This window comes from Eulemur rufifrons, chromosome 14, assembly GCF_041146395.1.
Source record: "Eulemur rufifrons isolate Redbay chromosome 14, OSU_ERuf_1, whole genome shotgun sequence".
Lineage (NCBI taxonomy): Eukaryota > Metazoa > Chordata > Mammalia > Primates > Lemuridae > Eulemur > Eulemur rufifrons.
Genome location: NC_090996.1, coordinates 28,005,573 through 28,029,227, shown reverse-complemented (window position 1 = coordinate 28,029,227; position 23,655 = coordinate 28,005,573). Strand labels below are relative to the sequence as shown.

Here is a 23,655-nt window from a genome sequence, read left to right as displayed (position 1 = left end):
ACCAGCGGCATCACTGCATTTGGTCCTTGGGGGTCAGCGTGCATGGAGGATTGAGGTTTGAAACTGGTGGCCTTCTGCACTGTGCTTAAAATTTTTTAAAAAAGTTTCCAACATTTAAAAGTTGTGAGATTTCCTGTCGAAATATGGATTTCTAGCTTAAACTGCATGGTCTGTGACACTGGGCCCACATTTGCACTGGTGACTGGCTGGGGGGATACCACTGCCCTCTGTAGATGGGGACGACGTCTTCTAGTTCGCCACAGTGTCCACCTGTTCCTGTTGCCCTTCACACTTGGGATAGGTGTTGGTCGCCATTTATTGTTGCGCTGTGCTGTTGTTTTTCTTGTTAGAATCAAGAGGAAAGTGCTTCTCATTCCCACATCTTGATATTTTACTCTGGCCCTTTTGGGATTATGGTCCAGGATAAAGGAAATAATTTTTTGGACATGTAAGGTTTGCAACAACTCACTTCGTGGAGTTCCATTGTCGCCTTTCCTGTGGTGCTGAATCAGGGCCATGATAGACTTTTTTTAAACTAAACTTTGATAAATGTGTAGAGGCAAATAAATGCACAAATCCTAAGTGTGCAGGTCAGTGTATGGTCACTGCTTATCAATCCACTCCTGTTACACTAGGACGAGGGTCAAGGACTAGAACATTACCAGGGCCCCAGAAGCCGCCTGCCACTTGTGTCCTCTTCCAGGTACTTTGCCCACCTTCTCCCCAGAGATAACCCCTGCTCTGACTTCTCACACCATGGATCAGTTCTGCCTGATTCTGAATATAATTTAACGTGTTCTCTTTTGTGTCTGGTTTCTTTCACTCGTCAATGTTTTGTAAGACTCTGCTATGTTGTTGGCATACCAGGAGCTCATTCGCCTGTATCGATGTTTAGCTTTTACAGCTTATTTATCTGCTTTGCTACTGATAGCATTTGGATCATTGCCACTTTGGGGCTATTATAAATTGTGCTGCTATGACTGTTCTCGTATGTGTGTTTTGGTGAATGTGTATATATTTGCGTTTCAGTTGGGCCTAGGACTGGAATTAGTCAGAGGGTACATACGTATACCCTGAGCTTGAGTAGAAACTGTGGTTATACCAGTTCACATTTCCATCAGCAGTCAGTCTTGTACAGAGTTGTGGTGGCTCCACATCCCTGCCAACACTCACATTGTCCCCAAGAGTGTACAAGTATTTCTTTGTGGTTTCAGCTGTCATTTCCTGATGAGCAATGCTGTTGATCCCCTTCTTGTGTGCTTATTGGCCGTTCAGATATCCTCTTTAGTGAAGTAGCTGTTCAGATCTTTTGCCTGTTGTTAATTGGGTTGCTATCTTTTTGTTACTGATTTGTGGGAGTTCTTTATATATTTCTAGATACAAGTCCTTGCTAGGATACATGCCCTGCAAACATCTTTTCCCACTCTGTAGTTTACCTTTCACTCTCTTAATGATATCTCTAAACAGAGGTACTTTATTTTAATAGCCCAATTTATCTATTATCCTATTGATCCAACTTTCCTGCTTAAGAAATCTTTGCCTATTCCAAAGCGATGAAGATATTCTATGTTGATTTGCTAGTTTTGTTTTACCTTTTATTTTGAGATCTGTAATTTACCTGGAATTTATTTTTATACGTGGGACATGTGAGAAAGGTTGTTTTTTTCCCCTTACGGATATCCAATTGACCGAGCATCATTTTTTTTTTTTTTTTTTAATTTTTTGGAGACAGAGTCTCACTTGGTTGCCCCAGGTAGAGTGTAGTGGCACCATCACAGCTCACTGCAACCTCAAACTCCTGGGCTCAAGCGATCCTCCTGGCTCAGCCTCCCCAAGTGTTGGGACTACAGGCTTGCACCACCACACCCCAACCTGTTTTCTGGACTGTGTCTCTGTCTCTCGAAGGTCAGGGACTGGGTCCGTTCTCACTCATCCTTGTAGCTCCAGCGTATTGTAAGAAACCGAGCCACCTACGTAGAAGAGGCCACCAGAGGACTATGTTCGATATAATGACTTTGATTTCGGACATGCTGCTCATTTTCCCGGGAAGCTGGACCCCCATCCTCCACTCTCTGTACACAATTTCACAGTCAGTTGGAAGCAGGTGGTATTAATACACTCCCTACTGTAAAATTAGAGGAACCAACTTCCTTGATCCTCAGTGGGGATTTTTGAAAGTGGTTGATTACATTTGACTCAAAGCAGTTTTGCTTCATTGGGTCACCTTGGGTAACAATTTCATTTCTGTAGAAGATTAATTCTGGAAGCAGCTGCATGTGCCAGGAGAACCCTGGGCCCATCCTTTTGATGGTGAGGGGAAGTCCACTCCCCAACCCTCCCATCCTCTAAACGCTTTCAGTTCCCTCTTGGTGTTTCTCTGTTGTATTCATGAACTTGCAAATCAGCTGCTCCTGGGGAAAGAGACCCTGAAAGGGTGTCTGCTAAAGGTACGGAGAAAATACTGAGCTCTGTCCAGGGTAATACAAATGGTTAACAGCTGGTAGGAACTGGCTTGCATTAGGGAGGGAGCCAGAAGCCAGGGCACCATCCCCTAGGGGCTGGGTGTTAACCTGTGAGTTGTTGGATTATGGGGTTGTCCACAGGGTCCTGGGGAGGGTGTTTGACATCTGAGTTGGGAGAGGACTTGGGCCAGTGGGTGTTTCCTAAGTGGCATGAAAGTGTCCCAGCATGTTAAGATCTGGTGCGGCTGGACTGATACTTCTGTTTCAAAGGTGTTTTATCCTGATGTCTCATAAATCAAGACTCCATTTGGCCTCGGAGTTGTCAGTTCTTAGACCATAATTATCCAACTTGTAAGTTCCATGGGTCTTTTGCTTTGCTCCTGTGAGAATGTAAGTGATTCTTTAGCATGTGGTGGGGTACGCGTCTAAAAGGACAGGAGACACAAATTCCAAAAGGCCTTGTTTTTTTGGATCTTAGAGAAGTTTCCCACTTTTCAATAAAGGAGGTGCTGTGGACTCTTGTATAATGGGGGTGAATGCCAGGTGTACTAGGCTGCACCATTATAGCTCAGGGACTCAAACTTAAGATGCTAACAGGGGCCAGACATATGGCAGAAATGAGTGACTCAGGTGAGTGAATCGGTGACCGCTGATTGGGTGCAGTGGAAACTGAGCCACTTAGCCCCTGCATAGTGGGCTGGGGGTTCAGGAAGAAGAGAGGATAGATTGTGATGAGTAGCTAGAGTATTTCTTCCACTCACCCCTGCTCCAGGTGGCTTCCCCAGCAGTGGCTGTGCTTCCTTCATGGTCCATGGACTCCCACGGGACTGCTGGTTAGGCCTGCGTCTTCTCACCCCACTTTACTCCTACAGTCCGGCAGCCCTGGTAATACCACCTTCTTCTTCTGTTCCTCTGGCTTTCTGATACCAGTAATCTCTAGGTAGCCTCATTAATTATCTCCTTATTTGGCTTGATAGCTCTTCAGAAATTTTTGTATTGGATTCCTTCTGTTGGAGTACCTGGTGTGGGTTCTGCTTCCGTGGCTGGGCAGGCACAGCAGGCTTGGCAGGTTGCAGCCATGTTAAAGAGGTCCATGAGGCCGTAGCAGGATGATGGCACAGAGGTCGGGGAGGAGCTGGGTCACACATGGGCAATAGGTGGCAATTCCTGCTCCTTTTCCTGTTTTAGTTTTGTAATCTCCACCCACCCTCACCAGGATAGTTGGTGTTTGTTCTATGGAGTCAGTAGGGATGTTTTGTTTTTGAATTTAAATCTATTAAAGTCTTCACAAGTAATCTAGTGTTTCAGATTATTATGCATTTATTCATTCATTAAATATGTTTCAAGTTCTGAATTGTATACTTTGAAATGGTTAAAACAGTGAATTTTATGTTGTGATTTTACCACAATAAAAAAAAAAATCTTGAAGGGACTAAGTTACCTTTTTCTTTTTCTTTTTTTTTTTTGAGACAGAGTCTCACTCTGTTGCCCTGGCTAGAGTGCCGTGGCGTCAGCCTGGCTCACAGCAACCTCAAACTCCTGGGCTCAAGCAATCCTCCTGCCTCAGCCTCCCGAGTAGCTGGAACTACAGGCATGTGCCACCATGCCCAGCTAATTTATATATATATATATATTTTTAGTTGTCCAGCTAATTTCTTTCTATTTTTTTAGTAGAGATGGGGTCTCGCTCTTGCTCAGGCTGGTCTTGAACTCCTGAGCTCAAAAACTGATCCGCCCGCCTCGGCCTCCCAGAGAGCTAGGATTAGAGGCGTGAGCCACCACGCCCGGCCCTAAGTTACCTTTAATTGGGAAATTTGTTTTTTCTAACTGAAGGGGAATTCAGAGCAGAGTTAATTTCAGTTGCAGAGAAATAAAAGCAGTTCCATCTCTATTAAAAAAAAAAAGTATCAATGTAAAATGGTACAGCCACTGTGGAAAATAGTTTGGTGGGTCCTTAAAAAGTTAAACAGAGTCACCATATTAGCCAGCAGTTCTACTCCTAGGTGTACATGTAACCTAAAAGAATTGAAAGCAAGGACTCAAACAGATGCTTGTACATCCGTGTTCATAGCGGCATTATTCGCAATAGCCAAAAAGGTGGAAATAACCCAAGTATCCATCAACAGATGAATGAATGAACAAAACGTGGTCTGTCCATGCAATGGAATATTATTCACCTATAAGACAAAATGAAGTACTGACACATGCTACAATATGGGTGGATCTTGAAAACATTGTGCTAAGTAAAGAAGCCAGACACGAAAGTACAAATATTGTATGATTCCACTTATATCAGGTACCTAGAACAGTCAACTTTACAGAGACTGAAGTAGACTAGAAGTTACAGGGGGAGAAGACGGAAAATGAGGGAGTTAGTGTTTAATGGGTGTAGAATTTCTATTTGGGATGATGAAAAAGTTCTGGAAACAGATAGTGGTGATGGTTGCACAACACTGTATGTACTTAATGCCACTGAATTGTACACTTAACACTGGTTAATGTGGTAAATTTTACTGTGTACATTTTACCACAGTTTTTGAAAAAGCAAAGAAAAAGTATCAGGTATACACACTTTATACAAGTTTTTATTATGTATGATTCATGTTTAAGCCACAGTTCCTGTGTTCTAGTTCCGGGAGACAGTCTTGCGGCCAGTAGGACGATGGCCAAGTGACAGAGCTAGGGCCCTTTCTGGAAACCCTGCTTTGCCAGCCCACTTGTGCTGTGCACTTGGGCTCGTCCCAATTGGAGTGTGGCGGGGTATTGTGAGCAGCTGTATTCACCCCGTTCTCAGGCTAGAATATGAAGGAACTTGGTTTACCTTGGTCCTGGAATGGTCGATACCATGTTTGGCTGATTCTGTTGGTTTCTGACCTCACATCCATCCGCCTGTCTTCTTTGGCTTGGTAGAACCCTCATTTTTCTTGGGGCTGTGGTATGTCCTTCTCTAGGAAGGGATTGTGAGTGATGAAGCCACTCTTGACTTCTGTTCTCCACTTTGTCTCTGCTCCTTTGTGGTTTTCTGGGATTCCTTATTCCTTCCTGATAAAAGGGGTGATAGAGCTGGCTTTATCCTGTCCCACTTCTTGCTGCTCTAACTGTGAATGTGATGCCCAGAGTTGTGACAATCTTCTGTGACAGTGAGGTCAAGAGGTTGGAGAGTCTGGCTGGACACAGCCTTTGAACCGACTGCCTACCTCCAGACTCATTATGTGGAAGAGGAAGCCCATCTTTGTGTACAAGGAACTGGGCTTGTGTGGTTGTAGTTGGGTTTTCTGTTTCTTTTGGGTAAAGCTTTGTTTTTGGGCGATGCTGTCACGCTGATGAGACAGACCCCCACTGTGGCTCTGGGGGACAGGTGTTCTTGGTGCTCCATAGGTGGTTGAAGAACATATCCTTCTCACTGCATTAGATCTCTTCTGGTTGCAAATGACAGAAAATCCTATAGACTAATTTAACAAAAAAAAAAAAAAAAAAGAGGGGGGCACTTACTGACTCCATAACTAAGAACTCATCTGGGAGTTGAGCTGGATTCAGAGGCCCAGTGTTCCCCCAGATCTGTCTCTTTCTCTCTCTCCACACAGCTGCTTCTCTGTGGTTTGATGTTTTTCCAGGTGGGGTCTCCACGTGCTAGGGGAAAATAGCCCCAGGTAGCTCCAGGTTTACACGATTATTAGAGCTTCTACTTCTAGAAACTTTTTCCTTAAGGGGTTTCAGACTTTGTGAGCCATGTGATGTCCGTCACAGCTGCTCAGCCAGCTCAGCCCTTGCAACAGGAAAGCAGCCGAGGATAGTGTGTGAGCAAACGGGTGTGGCTGTGTTCCAGGAAAACTTTACTTACAAAAAAGGTTGCCGATAAATTGGCCCTCAGGCCACAGTTTGCTGACCTCAGTTCCTGAAGGAGAGAAGGCCTCTCTGCTGGCGGTGCAGGTGGAAGTTGTGGGGAGGACATGTGGTCCAGGGCTGGCACTGGTGTGAGGACAGCGAGACGCTCACTTTGGCACTTGGGCCACAAAATTTGAGGGGATGTCAGAAGACTGAGCAATCAAGATAAATAATATTTTTTTGCAGTATTTAAAAAAATCAAAATCGAAGATGCCCTTCTGTGGCCAGGTAATTGCCCAGACTGGGTTACCTGTCCACCCCCGTGGGAGGGAGAGGTGAGGACAGTGCTGAATGCAACTCACTTCCCAAGGGACCAGTGGAACATATTTCCCACAGGAATGCGGTGCTGGAAGAGAGGAAAAAGGATGTTGGTGCAAGTGTAGTAATGATATTAATAGCTGCTTTTCATTGAGTGCCAATTATATGCCAGGTATGTTAATAATTATGGCTAACATTTATTGACTGCATTTATTGGATACACTTAACATGTATTCTTATTTCTCTTTTTTTCATCATAGCAATCCTTAGAAGTAGGTACTGTTATCCCCATTGTACAGAGGAGGAAAATAGAGGACAAAATAAATTGCGCAAGGTCACATAATGCCTAAACTAGAATTTGCGCCAAGGTTTTTGTCTTTCTTGTGGTCTCCAGTGTATGAATTGCTGGCATCAATGAAAGTTTGAGGCTTGATAGAAACTTTGCCAAAAGCCTGGTGCTGTTAGTCCTCCTATTAGCAAGCGCCCCATGGCAGCTCTCCTCAACACCCGCGTCCTGGCTCTTGCTCTTGTTGGCAATTGGCTTTCAGGTGTTGAGAGAATCCAAAGCCCTTGCCCGCTTTTGGAATTAACCTCATGTTTCAAGGCAGATCATTGTATATTCCCAGATTAAATTATGGACACTGCATGCGCTAATTGGCAGGTGAGCTGCACTTTAAATAGACCACATTAATTCTGGCAGTGGAAGCAGAGCCCTACTGGGATAATTCTTATCATCATCAGCATCGTTCTGACAAGCTTTAAAAGGATTCTGTAGCAGTAAGCAATTTGCAAAATTGAAAGGTGAAAACATACTGTAAAGTGTTCACGTGCATTCAAGGTCAGAGGGAGGTGAATGCATTTTTCAAGAAAGACTTGGTGCAGGTGAGAGTCACTTGATTTTAAACGTGATGGATATACGGGTGGCTGTCCAGGCATTTCAAAACACATTATTGGCTGGCTGCCCCACAGCATTGCTGTCACCAAATCCCCGCTCCCCCCCCCGCCTCCCCCCACCCCCAATCCCGTCCTGGTTTCTGGGAGAGTCAGAGAGTGGAAAGAAGGCTGTTTTGTGCAGCTGTGTGGTTTGGAGTGATCTGATGAGGTTGGGATTAGTTTGACATTTAGGGATTGAGACAGAAGATAGTCCTGGGTGACCTGTCCTGTTGGTGGAGTTTTCCGTCATTCTTGGGATGTTTGTTCTAAGTGATCTCAAAGGTTGGCTTGATCCACAAATCCATATGCATTGAGATGCTGTTAACACAAAAAGGAAAAGGGGAAGCCACACAAATGCCCTCTGCTAAGCAGGTACTCTCTGAGCAGATGGTGGCTGGACATCGTGCTCAGCACTTTCTGTCCCTTTTCCCGGTTACCCCAGTAACCCTGGGCGACTCTGTACTTTTGTCTTTATTTTATGGGAGAGGAATCTGAGGCTTAGCATGGTTGAGTGACTTGCCCAGGGTCATTCGGTTGAATGATCTCTTCTCCCGTTTGTCCTGCCCACTAGACTGGAAGCCCCTTAGGGGTGAGTCCTTGTTTCCACCTGGTGGCCCCTAGTCTGGCTCAGTTCGTGGCTCACAGGAAGAGTGCAGTCTGTCCTCACTAAGTTGAACTGAAACATTAGTGAAATTACTAACTTGCTGTCCAGTTTCTGGAGATGTGTGTGTTTGCATCCTTCTGGAAGGCAAATTCAAAGAATGTCACATTTCAGAGGAGTCTTTGAGCCTGTTTAGCTCCTGGATTGGAAGCCAGGTCTGGCAGCAGAGACTCAGCGTTTCTCCCCTTAGAATATTACCAAGCAGTTGTGAACAGGATCGTTTTGAAGATGGTAGAGTCTTCTCCTTTGACAAGGCAGTGTGATTTAGTGGTTTGCAGTGAGCTCTGCAAACAACACAATGCTCACTAACCCTGTTACTGGGCACGTTACTTCCCTTGTCCAGACCTCAGACCTAATCTCAGACATGGAGATGGCCTTGGTTGTTATGAGGTCACGTGTACAGTGTTCACTGCAGGGACTGCTGCATGGTTAATGCTCAGTAGTGGCTGCTGTTGCTGCTGTTATTGGCAGGATGAGAAAGTGTTGATGAGCTAATGTTAAGTGAAGAAAATTGATCACAAAATTAGGCATACACTGGGGTTACAACTGTGAAAAATATCTGTGTGCATGTGGGTAACAGAAGGTGGGATGTGAGGAGATATAGGTAGTTGTAGGAATGACTTTTATGGATAAAAACAAATAATCTTAGGTTTCCCTTAAAGCTTTAAATCGGTCTCTATCCTCAGACCTAGTAATTCAGCATATGGAAATCTTTCCTAAGGAACTAGACATTAGGATGATTATTTATGTGTAAGGATGCTCTTTGCTGTATAGAGGGGAAATTGGCAATGTATCATGTCCTCAGTAGTAGAGAAATAGTTAAATTATGTTTTACTGGGAAGCATCAAAAATCATGTTTCAAAGACTTTTAATTGTAATAGGAAAATGTTCATGATCTAGACAAGAAAATAAATGAATCAGGATACAAAATTTTATATATATGTGCATATACACTCATACAATGTGATGTTGTGTTATTTTCTTATGGTTGCTGTAACAAATCAATACAAAGTTGGTGGCTTTTAAACAGTAAAGATTTATTCTCCTACAGTTTTGGAGGCCAGAAGTGCAAAATCATTTCCACCGGGCTAAAGTCAGGATGACAGCAGGGCTGGTTCCTTCTGGAGGCTCCAGGGCAGAATCTGTTCCTTGCCCCCTTCAGCTTCCGGGGGCTGCCAGTGTTCCTTGGCTGTGGCCACATCACTGTAATTGTTGCTTCCCTGTTCACATGGTCTTTTCCTCTTCTGTGTCAAATCTCTCTCTACCTCCCTCTTGGAACGATACCTGTGATTACATCAGCCCGCTGGGATGATCCAGGATAATCTCCCGGTTTCCAGATCCTTGACTAATCGCAGTTGCAAAGACCCTTTTGCTGTGTAAGGTAACAGTCACAGTTTCCAGAGATTAAGACGTGGATGTCTTCGAGGGTCGTAATTCAACCTACCACAAATGTTGATTTTTGTATATCAAAGAAAAGTGCAGTAAAAAAGACTGGAAGGAAATTCTTGAAAATGGTAATAGTGGTCATTTCCAAATGGGAGGTTTTAGGGTCATTTTTATTTTTGGTGTGCTCTTCTGTGTCTCCCACTTTTTCTGTGCTAAGGAACTATCACTTTACAGTCTAACAAGTTGCCTAGGGACTTTACTGTAAAAGTGGTGAGCGTCCCAGGCCGAGTGACACAGCCCGTCCCTCTCTCCGCAGAGCCCGTGTTCTGGTACTACGTGAAGGAGGTGCTCAACAAGCACGAGCTGCAGCGCTTCTACTCCCTGCGCCACATCTCCTCGGACGTGGGCCGAGGCCGCGCCTGGCTGCGCTGTGCCCTCAACGAACACTCCCTGGAGCGCTACCTGCACATGCTCCTGGCTGACCGCGGCAGGCTCAGGTACCCAGGCCGGGATGGGTTCTGGGAGGGGTCTCAGCCGAGGGGCGAAGATCCAGGAATCTGGAGCCAGACCGTCTGGGTCTGCGTCCAGGTGGGTTCCCTCTTACAGCCCCAGTGTGTTCAGCTGTGCTTTGGGGACCCTTGGTGGGAGAATGAATGAAAGGGCTCAGCGTGGCACCTGTATACAGCGGCACTCAAATCAATGTTTACTACCATGAAGGCTTGCGTGTGGAGAGAGTTATTGTCTTAGGACACAGCTTGTTCTTCACTTTGTGGAATTTTAAGTTGGGGGTTCACTCATTCAGTCAATCCCAAACTAACTGATAAAAATATGGAAGTTTTAAGTTGGGGAAAGAAGTCATTTGTTGTTATTAAAACTTCCTTCTATTATTATTTTTTTCTTGATCATGAAGTTCACTCTATCAGTTAACATAGGTCAGGTTGTGCTGCAGTAGTGAACACCATAAAATCCTCAGTGGCTTTTGACAACCAAGTTTATTTCTTCCTCGTGCTACATGTCTGTCATGGGTGAGCAGGGACATTCTCATCTCAGGGACTCGGGTGACTGGAGGCTCCATCTCTACATATGGGTTCGTGATTGCACAGGTGGGAAAAGGAGGTGTAGTTGAACTACGCCCTGGCTCTTAGATCTTCTGTCCACAGAGACACTTCCAGTGGTTTCATTGGCCAGTGCAAGTCACATGGCCACCCCCGAGCTCAGCGGGACGGGGAGGTATAGCAGTTACTCCACAGTGACAGGGAGAGGGCACTCAGTATGAGTCAGTGAAGGTATAAACAGCCACATTTCCTTAAAACCATTAAGAAATGCTGTAAAATCCACTGGGGTAAAACCTGAAATCACTCGTGATTGACACTGAGATAACTCAGGAAATGTGTTGCATGTTTTTTCTGTTGTTTTGCCTGTATTCCTGATGTCTCTGATATCTCTTTCTCTTTCTCTGGCTGTTAATAATATTTTCTCTCTGAGAATGGTGGACTCAGGAATTGTGTCCCCTGGTGATACAAAGGGACAGTGATTAATCCTGCCCTGGTTCCTTGAATAACTTCCACATCAGCAATGCCCAGATCTTCAACAGTGAAATTCCGTTTAATTCATGAAGGTGGTGTCTCGTTAGTACCGTGATGCGTTCCCTTGATTTCTTATCTTACCATCTGTTCCCTAGCTCAGGTCCCTTCTGCTGCTTCTGCTGCTGTAGTCCCCTCTCTACCAGCAGTTTCTTAGGTGTTCTGGGACTGTGCACTAGGGTCCTTAGAAATACCCTTGAAGTTCTCCCATTGGTGTTGCCCGTGACACCTTGCCCACTTGAATGATAACAGTGGGTCTGAAATGTGATGGCTGAGGAACCAGGACGATCGATGCTGACTGCCCCTGTATGGGCTGCTCAGGGTCAGACTTGGGGGGCTGAGGACGTCTGTACCTTCGGAGCATTGACCAGCTTTAGTTAAGGGGAAGGGCTCTTGTTTTGTTTTGTTTTTGTTTTTGTTTTTGTTTCTTTTTGCCTGCAGAGTTTCTGCTGACATACTCATGTTTCTTAAAATGAATTTTTATGAAGCTCTTTCCAGCAGATCATTTGCAGGTAGTTCAGCATTACATACTCAGCATCAAAATTAAACTTAACAATGAGAAGTTGAAGTGAATCCAGCAATTAAGAATCACAGTTGGGCTGGGTGCAGTGGCTCAAACCTGTAATCCCAGCACTTTGGGAGGCTGAGGTGAAAGGATTACTTGAGGCCAGGAGTTAGAGACCAGCCTGGGCAACATAGCGAGACGCACCCCCCCCCCCGCCCCCCCATCTCTACAAAAAATAGAAAATTTAGCTGGGCATGGTGGTGCGTGCCTGTAGTCCCAGCTACTCGGGAGGCTGAGGAAGGAGGATCCCTTGAGCCTTGGAGTTCGTGGCTGCAGTGAGCTATGATGACTGCACTGCACTTCAGCCTGGGCAGCAGAGCAGGACGGTCTCAAAACAAACAAACAAAACAAAACAAAACAAAATATTTGACCTTACTCGAATCATTAGGCACTTACCTAACTCAATATGGTGATACCAAATTCATTTACATGCACGAAAACTGGCTCAGACTTTTTAAAGAATCACAAATTTTGGAAATCAGAGGTACAGTGGAAATGTCAGCTTGAACATGTGGTTTGGGGCTTCCACTAACATTTTCTGAGTAAGTATGTTGAAAACATGTCTCTTCTCTCTTTCTGTTGGTTGTATGCGGTCACTTCAGCAGCTCAGTTTTCCAGGCTGTTACTGAACTACAGGTCACCCATCACTGACTGACTGCATTGGTTTAGAATTCCATGACCTGGTGGGGAAGTCACAGCATTGAAGATATTTGGTTGCTGTTGCTTAACAGGGAATCATAAAAAGAGCTTGGGGACCTGCTTTTAAGCCCTGGCTATACCATTTATTGGCCAGATGCCCTTGAACAGGCTGTATTGGCTTCCCTGACCCCCATCCCAACTCTCATTTGTATTTATGGGGTCTTTTTAGCTTCGCAGCCCTTTCCAGGGATAACGGGGGCTTTCGGGTCTGTACCCCTAGCAGGTGTTGTATATAAATGCCCTGCTTGACAGAGACATGGAGCCCTGGAATTTCTTTCTGAAATTGTCTTTTCTTCTATTAGCTGGATCAGGCAGGCATTTTTGGCCAGCTTGGATTTCCTATCTGTCTCCTGGGGACATTGCTTGAGTGAAAGTCACCTCTCTGTCTGTCCTTTTCTACTTTGCTGCTTAATAAGTACATTTACATATGTTTATTTCAGTACTCTAAAGCTTGGAGTCTCAGCGGACCAGCAAGGAAGTCATAGGGTGTACATGTTCAATGCTCTTGTGAAACCATAAGCTTCATAAGCAGAGTCCTCAGACATACCAAGTCCCTTCTGGGACAACCAGGCATGGCTCTTCCAGGGACCCATCTAATGGAACTGTCTGGTTAGTGGATGCAGAGAACCACTATTAAGAACTGTTTTCTCTTCTCTTTCAATCTGCAGTGCTTTTTATGAAGATGGTTCTTTTGTGATGGATGAAGAAAGGTCTAGCATGCTTCCTACCATGGCAGCTGGTAAGCCTGGCCAAGGCCAGGGACGATGGGCCTTGTGAAGCTTGGTGGGGAGAGGGGGCTGCCTGGGAGTGGATTTACGACCCCAAGGGGTGCTGTGATTTTCTCTGCTGCCATTGTTCCTTTACTGGCATTGAGTGTTGGGTCCCTTCATCTAGAGTTTGATACCCTGGCAGAGAGAGCATGAGGTTGAGGGTGTTTGGTTGTAGCTTTGCAGGTATAATTTAAATTGGGGGGAATCGGAGGAGGGAGACCACCTTTGAGTCCTGGCTCCACCTCACGCTGGCTGGAGACCTGGGGCAGATCCTGTGAGCTTCGTGACCTTTACTTTGTTCCTCTGGGAGGTGGGAATGATGATAGCTCGGCAGTCACCTCTGTAGGGCTGTGAGAGAACCACTCTGTGATAATGAGTCTCGTGCAGGATTTGTCAGCATGAAGGCCCTGGATTGATGTCACTTGGTGGATTGAATTGTTTGCTGTTTGACTCTCATTCAAAGAGAGAGATGGAATCAACTGGACAGCAGGGGGGAACTTGCTTCTTTTTTCCAAGTTCTTTGTTGCCTCCTTTTTCCCCCTGAAAGTTTACACTAAGTCCCACATGTCGAGGGTTACGTTAGTCTTGTCCATTGATAAGGAAAAGTCAGGGTTTGACCATGATTTCCTTTGTAGGCCGTAAGATAGCAGTGTCAGTTTTTGCCTGAAGTATTCATGATGATGTAATCGACGCACGTTTTTGCTGCTTATCGAGCTGAGTGTGTTTGGTGGGTGACTGTGTTTAATACTTGTAACCCTGTGAGATGATTTTGTCTGCATCTTACAGATTATGAACCTGAAGCTCAGAGAAATCGGAAATTGCTTGACCAAGATCTTGTAGCTAGAAAGTGGCAGTGCAGGGATTCAACCCAAGGCAGCCTGACCTCCTGCTGGTTGACTTATTTGTATTTGTCTTCCTGGCTGTTAGGGAGAGAGTCTGGAAAGACTCAGCTCCCACGATAGCTGGTGTCTACTGACCCCCGTTGTGTAGAAGGTTTTTATAAACGTTCAAGATTCGTGTGTGTCCTCTTGGGTGCTGTATCCTCTGCAGCTTGTTTCTCGTGTTGGAGGTATGATGGCTCGACAGCAAACATTCCAGACTTTCCCCTTTTTTGGACAGGTCTGAACTCCATCCTCTTTGCAATTAACATTGACAACAAGGATCTAAATGGACAGAGTAAGTTTGCCCCCACCGTCTCGGACCTCTTAAAGGAGTCAACGCAGAACGTGACCTCCTTGCTGAAGGAATCCACGCAAGGAGTGAGCAGCCTTTTCAGGGAGATCACAGCCTCCTCTGCTGTCTCCATCCTCATCAGACCTGAACAGGAGACCGACCCCCTGCCCGTTGTGTCCAAGAACGTCAGTGCCGGTGAGCGAGAACGGGCACTCGAGTTGGGACAGGGCCACGATAAGGATAGCAGAGTGTGGCTAAGGTGGATACACCTTGTCATCTGGAAGTTGTTCCAAGGGGAATGAAATCGGATGCACTTGGATTTTCAGTTCACATTTTTGTGTATTATTCTTACCCTCATATACTCTAGAGGGGGCTGGTGGCCTTGCCTGTACGTGAAGATCGGGGGTAGAACAATGAACAGTTCAGTCCCAGCAAACTGAAGGTGAAGGTGTGAGAGTCTCAGGAAGCTGGATGATGTTGATCTTCACTCATTTATTCCTTCGTCCATCCATTGGTTTGTTCATTCATTGTGTCCTCTGTGCTAGGCAGAGAGTGGAAGAACAAAGACAGATTGCCAGCACTTAGCCCACGGTCTCCTTTGGGAAGGGTGGGGGTAGGCAGTTAGTGACTGTTATATAAATAATGTATTATCCTCAGGGTAGATGGGGTGAAACCAAGCGTGTGGTGCTATGGGGAATGTGTGCTGTTGGGCTTGCCTTTGTTGGGGGATGACATTTAAGTGGAGGCCTGAGGGAAGGGAGGAGTTCATCAGCTTTGATTCTAGGCTATGGGGAGGCCAAAGAAAGTTGATCCCATTGAGATTAATGTTGCAGGAAGTTTATAATACTCCTTGAGACTTCTGGGACATTAGGATGTTGCTGCAGCAAAATTGGAAATTTAGGGTTTAAGTGCTTAGTCCTGGTATTCTCCAGTCTCTTCAGCAAGGCAGGCATCCTGGCCATCCCTTTGCAATTACTGGTGGTGAAAACTTGGAATCTATGGGTTCTTTGGTGCACCATGACTTTGTCTCCCTTGCCCTCTCCTCCTCCAGCAGAGACCCAGTGAATGACGTAGGAAACAGCACTCTTGAGGACTTTATGTAACACAGACTGAAATTTGTATGCCCAAAAGAGCGTCAGTCCCACCTGTTTTTGCAACTCTGCTTCTGAAATCATGTCCAAGTTGGGGCACACTGGTGAGGTGTCACCACATCCCACCTTGGTTTAGATGGATTAGATTTTTGGGCATTGGCTCAAAGTGTCTCATATCCAAGTTGATGATTAAACTGGGTGAAGAAACAGGCTCATCTCAGCACTGGTCACAAAGGCAATCTTGATTTCTGTTTCAAGTTAGCCTTTGCTGTGTAGCAAATGCCTTAAAAAAAAAAAAATGTAGTGGCTTAAAGCCACCATGGTTCTTTTTTTTTTAAATGATTCTGTGGGTTGGCATGGTGGTTCCGCTGGTTTCCCTTGGGCTCACTCATGGGGCTGCTTTCAGCTGGTGGCTGAGCTGCAAGATCTACTCTCCTGCTGGAACTGGTGCTGGGACAGCTCAGTTCTACCCACGGCCTGTCACCCTCCGGTAAGCTGGACTGGCTTCCTCATGTAGCGGTGTCAGGACAGCAGTCCAAGAGGGCGAAGGCAGAGCTGTGAGACCTCTCGACTCCTGAGCTCTAAAAAGCAGAGCACTATGCCAGCCACATTTAAGGGGTGCAGAGACAGACAGCACCTCTGCATGGGAGGAGCAGCGGAGTCCTGTTGCGAAGCAATATCACACCGGGATGGGAGGAATTCCTGGCCGTCACACAATTGACGGGAACCCCTGACTGGTTTTCCTGGTCTCACCTACCAGCCATGAGACTATTTTCCAGAGTGAAATAATGGAGATCATTTTAGAAATGGCAGCATCCTTCGAATCAAAGTGACTGCTTAGAAGGAACGATTTTAACATGTGCTCTGATGTGTTTATATAAATCAGAGGAAGAGGCCTATGTCCATTTTCCTCAGTCAGCGGTAGACAAATTTTTATCAAGATTTAAAAAAAATTTGACTTTATCTTACAATGTATTTCTCAGCAGAGTCATCTCTTCTGTAACCTAGAGGTGAGTTGGCTCCATCATCCTTTTGTTTGGCTTGTTTTTTTTTCTCACACCATATCCTTTTCTGTCCAGATGCCAAATGTAAAAAGGAGCGGAAGAAGAAGAAGAAGGTGACCAACATCATTTCATTTGATGACGAGGAAGACGAGCAGAACTCCGGGGATGTTTTTAGAAAGGTCCCTGGTGCAGGGGAGAGCTCGGAGGAGAACTCGGACCGCTCCTCTGTCAACATCCTGTCGGCCTTTGAGAGCCCCTTCGGGCCCAATTCCAACGGAAGCCAGAGCAGCAACTCATGGAAAATTGATTCCCTGTCTTTGAATGGGGAGTGTGGGTACCAGAAGCTCGACGTGAAAAGCATCGATGACGAAGATGTGGATGAAAACGAGGACGACGTGTATGGGAACTCGTCGGGAAGGAAGCGCGGGGGCCATTCAGAGTCGCCTGAGAAGTAAGTTCCGCTCCAGCTTTTAACGAAGGGGGTTATGTTAACTGTTTCCTCTTTCTACAGCATTGGGCCAAATAAGGGTGCAAGTTTTGTATTTGTTCAGGGCATGATTCATTCTTCAGGTCTCTATTTAGGAGGAAGGAGGGTTAGCTTGCTAGTCCCCTGAGAACTAAGAGAGGGGAAGGGAGTATATTTGAAGGTACTTGTTACAAAGTGAGTGTTGGACGTGTGCCTTGAAATTTTTGCTTTACACCTGTGCCTTTTGTTTTTGTTGACTGGATTTTCCCCACATCTCTAACGTGGCACTAGCATGGGAAGCCCAGGACTGAGACAAGCTTAGTCTAGAACTATGGCACCCAACCCCCGGGCCTTGGACCGGGACTGGTCTGTGGCCTGTCGGGAACCAGGCCGAGCTGCTCCCCATTGCTCAGATCACCGCCTGAGCTCTGCCTACTTTCACCGCACCCCCCAGATCCCCCCTCCCTGTCTGTGAAAAGTTGTCTTCCAGGAAACTTAGGAACCTGGCTGGACTGCAGGAGGTGAGTGGCAGGTGAGCAAGCGAAGCTTCATCTGTATTTACAGCCACTCCCCATCGCTTGCATCACCACCTGAGCTCCACCTCCCCCACCGCCCCATGTCTGTGGAAAAATTGTCTTCCATGAAACTGGTCCCTGGTGCCAAAAAGGTTGGGGACTGCTGGTCTAGAGAATAGTTGTGGGCTGGTAATTTCTGCATTTATCTGCAGGGGTATGAATAGCAGTAACTTGCTGCACTTGTTGCCTTAGCACTGGCGTTGCTATAGATTTATTCCTGTGGAAGGGGCTTGATGCACGTGAAGGCTGGAAGCATAGTGAAGAGCTTGAATCTTAGAATCCAGACAACACGGCCTGGGTGCGGTGGCTCAAGCCTGTAATCCCAGCACTTTGGGAGGCTGAGGCAGGAGGATAGCTTGAGGCCAGGAGTGCGAGACCCTCAAGAGCGACACATCATCTCTACAAAAAAATTAGAAAAATTAGCTGAGTATGGTTAGTACACGCTTGTAGCCCCAGGTACTCAGGAGGCTGAGGCAGGAGGATGGCTGGAGCCCAGGAGTTTGAGGTTGCAGTGAGCTAGGATGATGCCATTACACTTTAGCTGGGGTGACAGAAGGAGACTCTGTCTCAAATAAAATAAATAAAGATAAACCTGGGTTCTCATTTATTCACTGTATGGCTTAGGTTGGACTAGGTTGGATGAATTACTTTTACTTCACCTCCCAGAGCCTCTGGCCTTCTTTGAGACCTGCAAGAGTAGCCGGACCTGCTTTGTAGGGTTGTCGAGTTAATGAGATATTGTGAGTGGGGCCTTAGTCACAGGTGCGGGGATACTGAGTTAGACAACGAGGTCAGCTGCTGCTGTGTTATACTACTCCTGTAATAATTTTTGTGGTTAGTCTTATTGCCAAATAAGCCAGTTACCTCTTCACTTAGGGTCTAGAGTGCACAGTGTTGTCCTAATCATGGCTACTTCAAAATCCAGTCCATTAAAGTATAAAATGGATACACAGAAATGTGTCTTTCTGTAAGCCTAAAGTCTCATGGTATTATTAAGGCTGTGGTATGTCTCTATCCCTAAGCTTTGCATTTTCATGTTGTTTTAATGTCAGGGTTTTTTCCTTTCTGATGAGACTATGACTATTTTTGTTTTTTATGTTTAGTCCTCTTTCACACGGATACTTGCATGAGTAGCATTTCCTTATTGATCACCTGTGATATGCCAGCTGTGGCAACGTGCTTCCTATAGCTTATTGTAATTCTTAAAGCAGCCTATCAGGTTCGTGGGTATTACCCCCACTTCACAGATGGAAGAACAGGATTCCAAAGGGAGTTGAGATTTGTCAAAGCACTTGGCAAAAATGGGATTTGGGTTTGGATGTGCTGCACTCCAAAGCTTATAGTATCAAATATTTTTCATGTTTCTACATAACTATGAATGTTGGTTGGTTGATGTGATGGTTAATTTTGTGTGTCAACTTGACTGGGCCACAGGATGCCCAGATTAGACATTATTTCTGGGTGTGTCTGTGAGGATGTTTCTGGATGAAGTTAGCATTTGAATTGGTGAATTTAGTATTAATAGATCGCCCTCCCCAATGTGGGTGGGCCTTATCCCATTGAGGGCCTGAATAGAACAAAAACTGGAGGAATAGAACAAAAACTGCGGGCTAGCTTGGGCTGGGACGTCGAGTTTTCTCCTGCTCTTGGACTAGGATTTACACCTTTTGTTCTCCTCGTTCTCAGGCTTCAGACTTGGACTGAATTTCACCACCAGCTTTCCTGGGTCTCCAGCTCGCAGACTGCAGATCACGGGGCTTATCGTCCTCCATAATCATGTGAACCAATTCCTCATTGTAAATCTGTATCTGTCTGTATCTCTGTCTTTTCACACATGCACTGGTTCTGTTTCTCCGCAGAGCCCTGACTGATACAGTTGCTGTTCGGCCAGATCAATATGCCACGACTTGCAGAAGGTTTCCCCCATTGCTGAATATTTACTTGTTTTATTGCTTTTGCTTTTTGTATCAGCGGTTCTGAGATGAACGTTTTCATGTACAAGGCTTTTTCTCCTACTGAATTATTTGTAGGGCAGCTTTTCAGCAGCATCATTCTTGCTCACAAGGTATGAATGTTTTCGTACCTGGGAATCAAGTCCTGTGACCTGCTGTATTAGTCAGGGCTCACCCGAGAAACAGAACCAATGGGGGTGTGTGTGGATGTGTGTGTCTCCCCCTCCCTCTTGCTCTCACTCTGTCTCTGTCTGCCTCGCTCTCTCCCTCCATCTCTAACTATCTGTCTCTGTTTCTGTCTGTCTGTCTCTCTTGATTTATTTTAAGGAAGTGGCTCACATGATTGTGGAGACTGGCAAGTCCGAATCTGCAGGGTCGCCTGGCAGAGTGGAGACCCAGGGAAGAGCTGCAGTTCAAATGCAGGGGCAGTCTGCTAGCAGAATGCCTTCTTCCTCCCGGGAGGTCAGTCTTTTTCCTAGTGAGGCCCTCCACCGCTTGGATGAAGCCCCCCCACCCACATTACACAGGGCAGTCTGCTTTACTCAAAGTCTACTGATTTAAATGTTAGTCTCATCTAAAAAATATCCTCACTGGAAAATCTAGAATAATGTTTGACCAAATATCTAGGTACCGTGGCCCAGCTAAGTTGACACATACAGTTAACCATCACAACTGCCTCTAGTTCGCAGTCTGGGCCTTTGGGAAATGCCACCTGCATCCTGTGGATCTCCCGGCGAGTGCGTCTCTGAGTTGACTCACTCCCTGGGTTCTTTGGCCTCAGTCATTCCTCTTCCTCCCCTGCTGGTGCCCCAGAGGGTGAGGCCAGCGTGTGAGCCCAGGCAGCCTCTGGCATTGTGATGTGTAACAGCACAAACAGTGCAGGGTGACCTTCACAGGGGCCTGGGCCCTCCCCGGCCATGGGGCCTCTTGCAGACTGTGGACAGCCCCTCCCAGCATAAAGGGGGATCCTGACGGAACATTCTGCAGAGCAGCCTGGGCTGGAGCAGAGGCATGATGGGATGGCCTACTGGGTAATACTTGGGTTTTGGTTCTAAGCTAATGTTCACAGGAAAGGTCTAGGAGGCTGGCACCCAGCAGGTGTGCTAGGGGAACGTGGCCAGGACCAGGAGAAGCTCATTTTTGAGCTTACAGCTCAGGTTTGCTGTAAGCCTCTGGCAAAGTCCAGTGCTCCTGTTGTCCTTAAGATGACCTGTTGGCCAAAAGTTGGGCCTGTTCCTCTGTTTACTGGTAATTAAACCACTTCTTTGATGCCTGAGGAAAAATTTTGTTCCTCCCACTTCAGTATTTATCAAAAGTGTTGGGTTTGCTTTTTGTTTTTTGTTTTTCTTCAAAACGGATAGTGTCTTTATTATAGACGGGGTTTTCTGTTACTTTACGTGCACTCTATGACACTAGCAGGGAAGTCGGGGGCGGGGGAAACATAATTCAAAAAGAATTACAAACGCATGGAAAGATGTTGCATCTCACTGGCAGTTAAGCAAATGCAAAGTTAAACCAGACACTGCATTTTGCCCATGACACTTGCCAAGAGCCCAGGTTCCTGCCCTGCTGGAAGGGGTGGGCTTGCTCTCAGTGGGGCCTCAGTTGCAGGCACACAGTAGGTGCTCTCTGCATGCCTGTGTGATGACTGAGGTGGCAGGATGGGGCACAGGGGCTGTCCTAGCCCTGTGTGTAGTCAGCTGGTAGCTGTTCATGGCCCTGGGGGAAAACAGTTTGACTAAATGTCAGGAGCCTTAGATGTTTACCCCACTTGATTTAGTGTCTGCCTGAGGATGTACCCTCGACTCAGGGAAAAGTGGCTACGTCTGCATTCCAAAGTCCTTATTCAGAGAAGCAAAACGCTGGCGCTGACCTAAATGTGCAAACACAGGGGGACAGTCAACAGCAGAGCATTCTGTAGCTTAAGCCTTTACATCTTAATGCTGAGGATCTTAAACTTCTGAAAGGGGGTCTCAGGGTATCCAGTGGTATGAAGATGAGCTAATGAAGAAAAAAAAAGATTTAAAATTCCACTTCAGTTCCGTTTAGTTTCATTACAACCGTGTAAGGAAAAGTGTGCACAGCATGAAAGAAAAAAGACCCTCCAGAGACAGTGTCTGACCCAGTTGTGTCTTGGGTAATGTGGCTGTGGGTGTTTTTCTTTTCTTCTCTTTTTGGCATTTTCTAGGTTTTGAAATAAAGGTCTTAATTTTCCTAATGAAAAGCAATACTCATGTTTTCCAGCCAGTCGTGGCGCCGTGGACTCTGGCATCTCTGCCTCAGGCATCTGTTTCATGTAACTCATCTTGAGACACGGTGGCCCTCAGGGACCACTTTTTCTTGGGTTCCCAACCTCACCCTGTCGGGGGCCTGGCTTCACCTTGCAGTCAATCCCGTGTGTTACAGGGAAGTGGCAAGAATTGTCTCAGAACCGAGCAGAAAATCCCACCTGCCTGGAGCCAGTGGAGTGGCCGGAGAAGGAACTGGCTGCTTTTGGTGCCTCTGGGTGTCTGCCCCTTGGTCACCAGCTGCTGGATCAGAGCCTCAGAGGGGCGGCTCTGAACAGATTCTAGGGGCACAGCCGGGTTCATCTGGGACTTGGCCCAAGTCGGGTTCTGCTGCCAGGATGGGTGGGAGTGGCCCCTCTTCACCCCCAGCCTGCTGTCTGAAGTCTCACGGCGTTGCCTGCAGGATTAAATGATACATTTTGTAGGATTATGTTCAGATTATTTCCTTCTGTGTTTCTCCTTCGGTGCCAAAGTTCTAACCAAAAGCTAGAGAGGGCTGAAAGGAGACTTTCTACCTGTCAAGCTTCTAAAAGAGGAGCTGGCAGACGATGCCTGCAGGCCAGATCTGCCCCCAAGCTATGAGTGGTTGTTCCAGTTTTAAAGAGTTGTAGAGAAATACCACCAAAGACACGTGTCACAAAGCTTACAATATTTACTATCTTTGGTCTTCTACAGAAAAAGTGTGTTGCTCCCTGCTGTAAAATAAAGAAAGGCTGTATATATAATGTCACTTGGTGGGCAGGAGGCGGGTGACCCGTTGTAATTGGAGCTGGAGGACCTGGGCTCCAGTCCCACGGCCTGAGTTCTGTTGCTTACGGCCGATGACCTTGACCTCGGACAAGCCACATCATCTCCGAGTTTTCTTTCCCTTCTTCCCCACCCCTACTTTCCTTCCTCTGTTAAGTAGGTATGATTACGATTTGCTTTGGTCTTCTTTACAAAGTGATTTTGTAGGCTTTAAAGTACAGTTGACCTGGCTGACCTGGCAGGGTGGCTCACGCCTGTAATCCTAGCACTTGGGGAGACTGAGGCGGGAGGATTGCTGGAGCTCAGGAGTTTGAGACCAGCCTGAGCAAGAGCGAGACCCCGTCTCTACTAAAAATAGAAAAAGTTAGCTGGGTGCAGAGGCACATGCCTGTAGTCCCAGCTACGTGGGACCGCTTGAGCCCAGGAGTTTGAGGTTGCAGTGAGCTATGATGTTGCGTTTGCACTCTGGCCTGGGCGACAGAGCAAGATTCTGTCTCAAAAAAAAAAAAAGAAAAATACAGTTGGCCCTCTGCATCTGTGAACTCAACCAACGGTGATTCAAAAATATTTGAAATAAATTATAAAAAATAACAATACAATAAAAATAATACAAATAAAACACAGTATAACAACTATTTACATGGCATTTACATTGTATTATGTATTATAAGAAACCTGGAGATGACTTGAAGTATAAATATGGGAGAATGTGCATGGGATATGCAAACACTACAGCATTTTATATAAGGGACTGGAGCATGCTTGGATTTAGGGGCTCCTGGAACCGACCCCCGAGGATACCGAGGATGACTGTACTACCTAAGTACAAACTGGTATTTATTAGTGCTTCCTGAGTGCAAATGCTGCAGTGGGCAAATACTGTCAAACTCAGCCGAATCAGCCCGGTGTGACAAAGATTAGGCATGTGGGTTTTGTCCTTTGTGAGTAAGGTGACAGTGTAACAGATCATATGAGCCTGGTTAATACTTGAGCTGAGCCTGTTTCTTGGAAGGGACCCGTTCAGGGCCTGGTCTGATGCTGTCCTTTTACCCAGGAGGGTCTGAGAACCAGTGAGGTGCAGCCACACTAGCCCCAGGTCAGGTGGCTGCCGTCATTTCAGAACCCGGAGCACCGGTCCTTCCTCCTGCCTCAGCCGG

The 23,655-nt window shown here is 46.2% G+C and overlaps 1 protein-coding gene across 3 annotated transcripts in view; it reads left to right on the top strand.

Moving 5' to 3' along the window:
• SNX29 (sorting nexin 29) overlaps positions 1–23,655 on the top strand; it is a 439,800-nt gene that overhangs the window by 47,422 nt on the left and 368,723 nt on the right. For all 3 annotated transcript variants that reach the window (XM_069486909.1, XM_069486910.1, XM_069486911.1), the window contains 4 exons: positions 9,902–10,082; positions 13,101–13,171; positions 14,322–14,570; positions 16,546–16,921. In XM_069486909.1, coding sequence (XP_069343010.1) covers positions 9,902–10,082; positions 13,101–13,171; positions 14,322–14,570; positions 16,546–16,921 — 877 coding nt within the window. The remainder of the gene's footprint in view (positions 1–9,901; positions 10,083–13,100; positions 13,172–14,321; positions 14,571–16,545; positions 16,922–23,655) is intronic.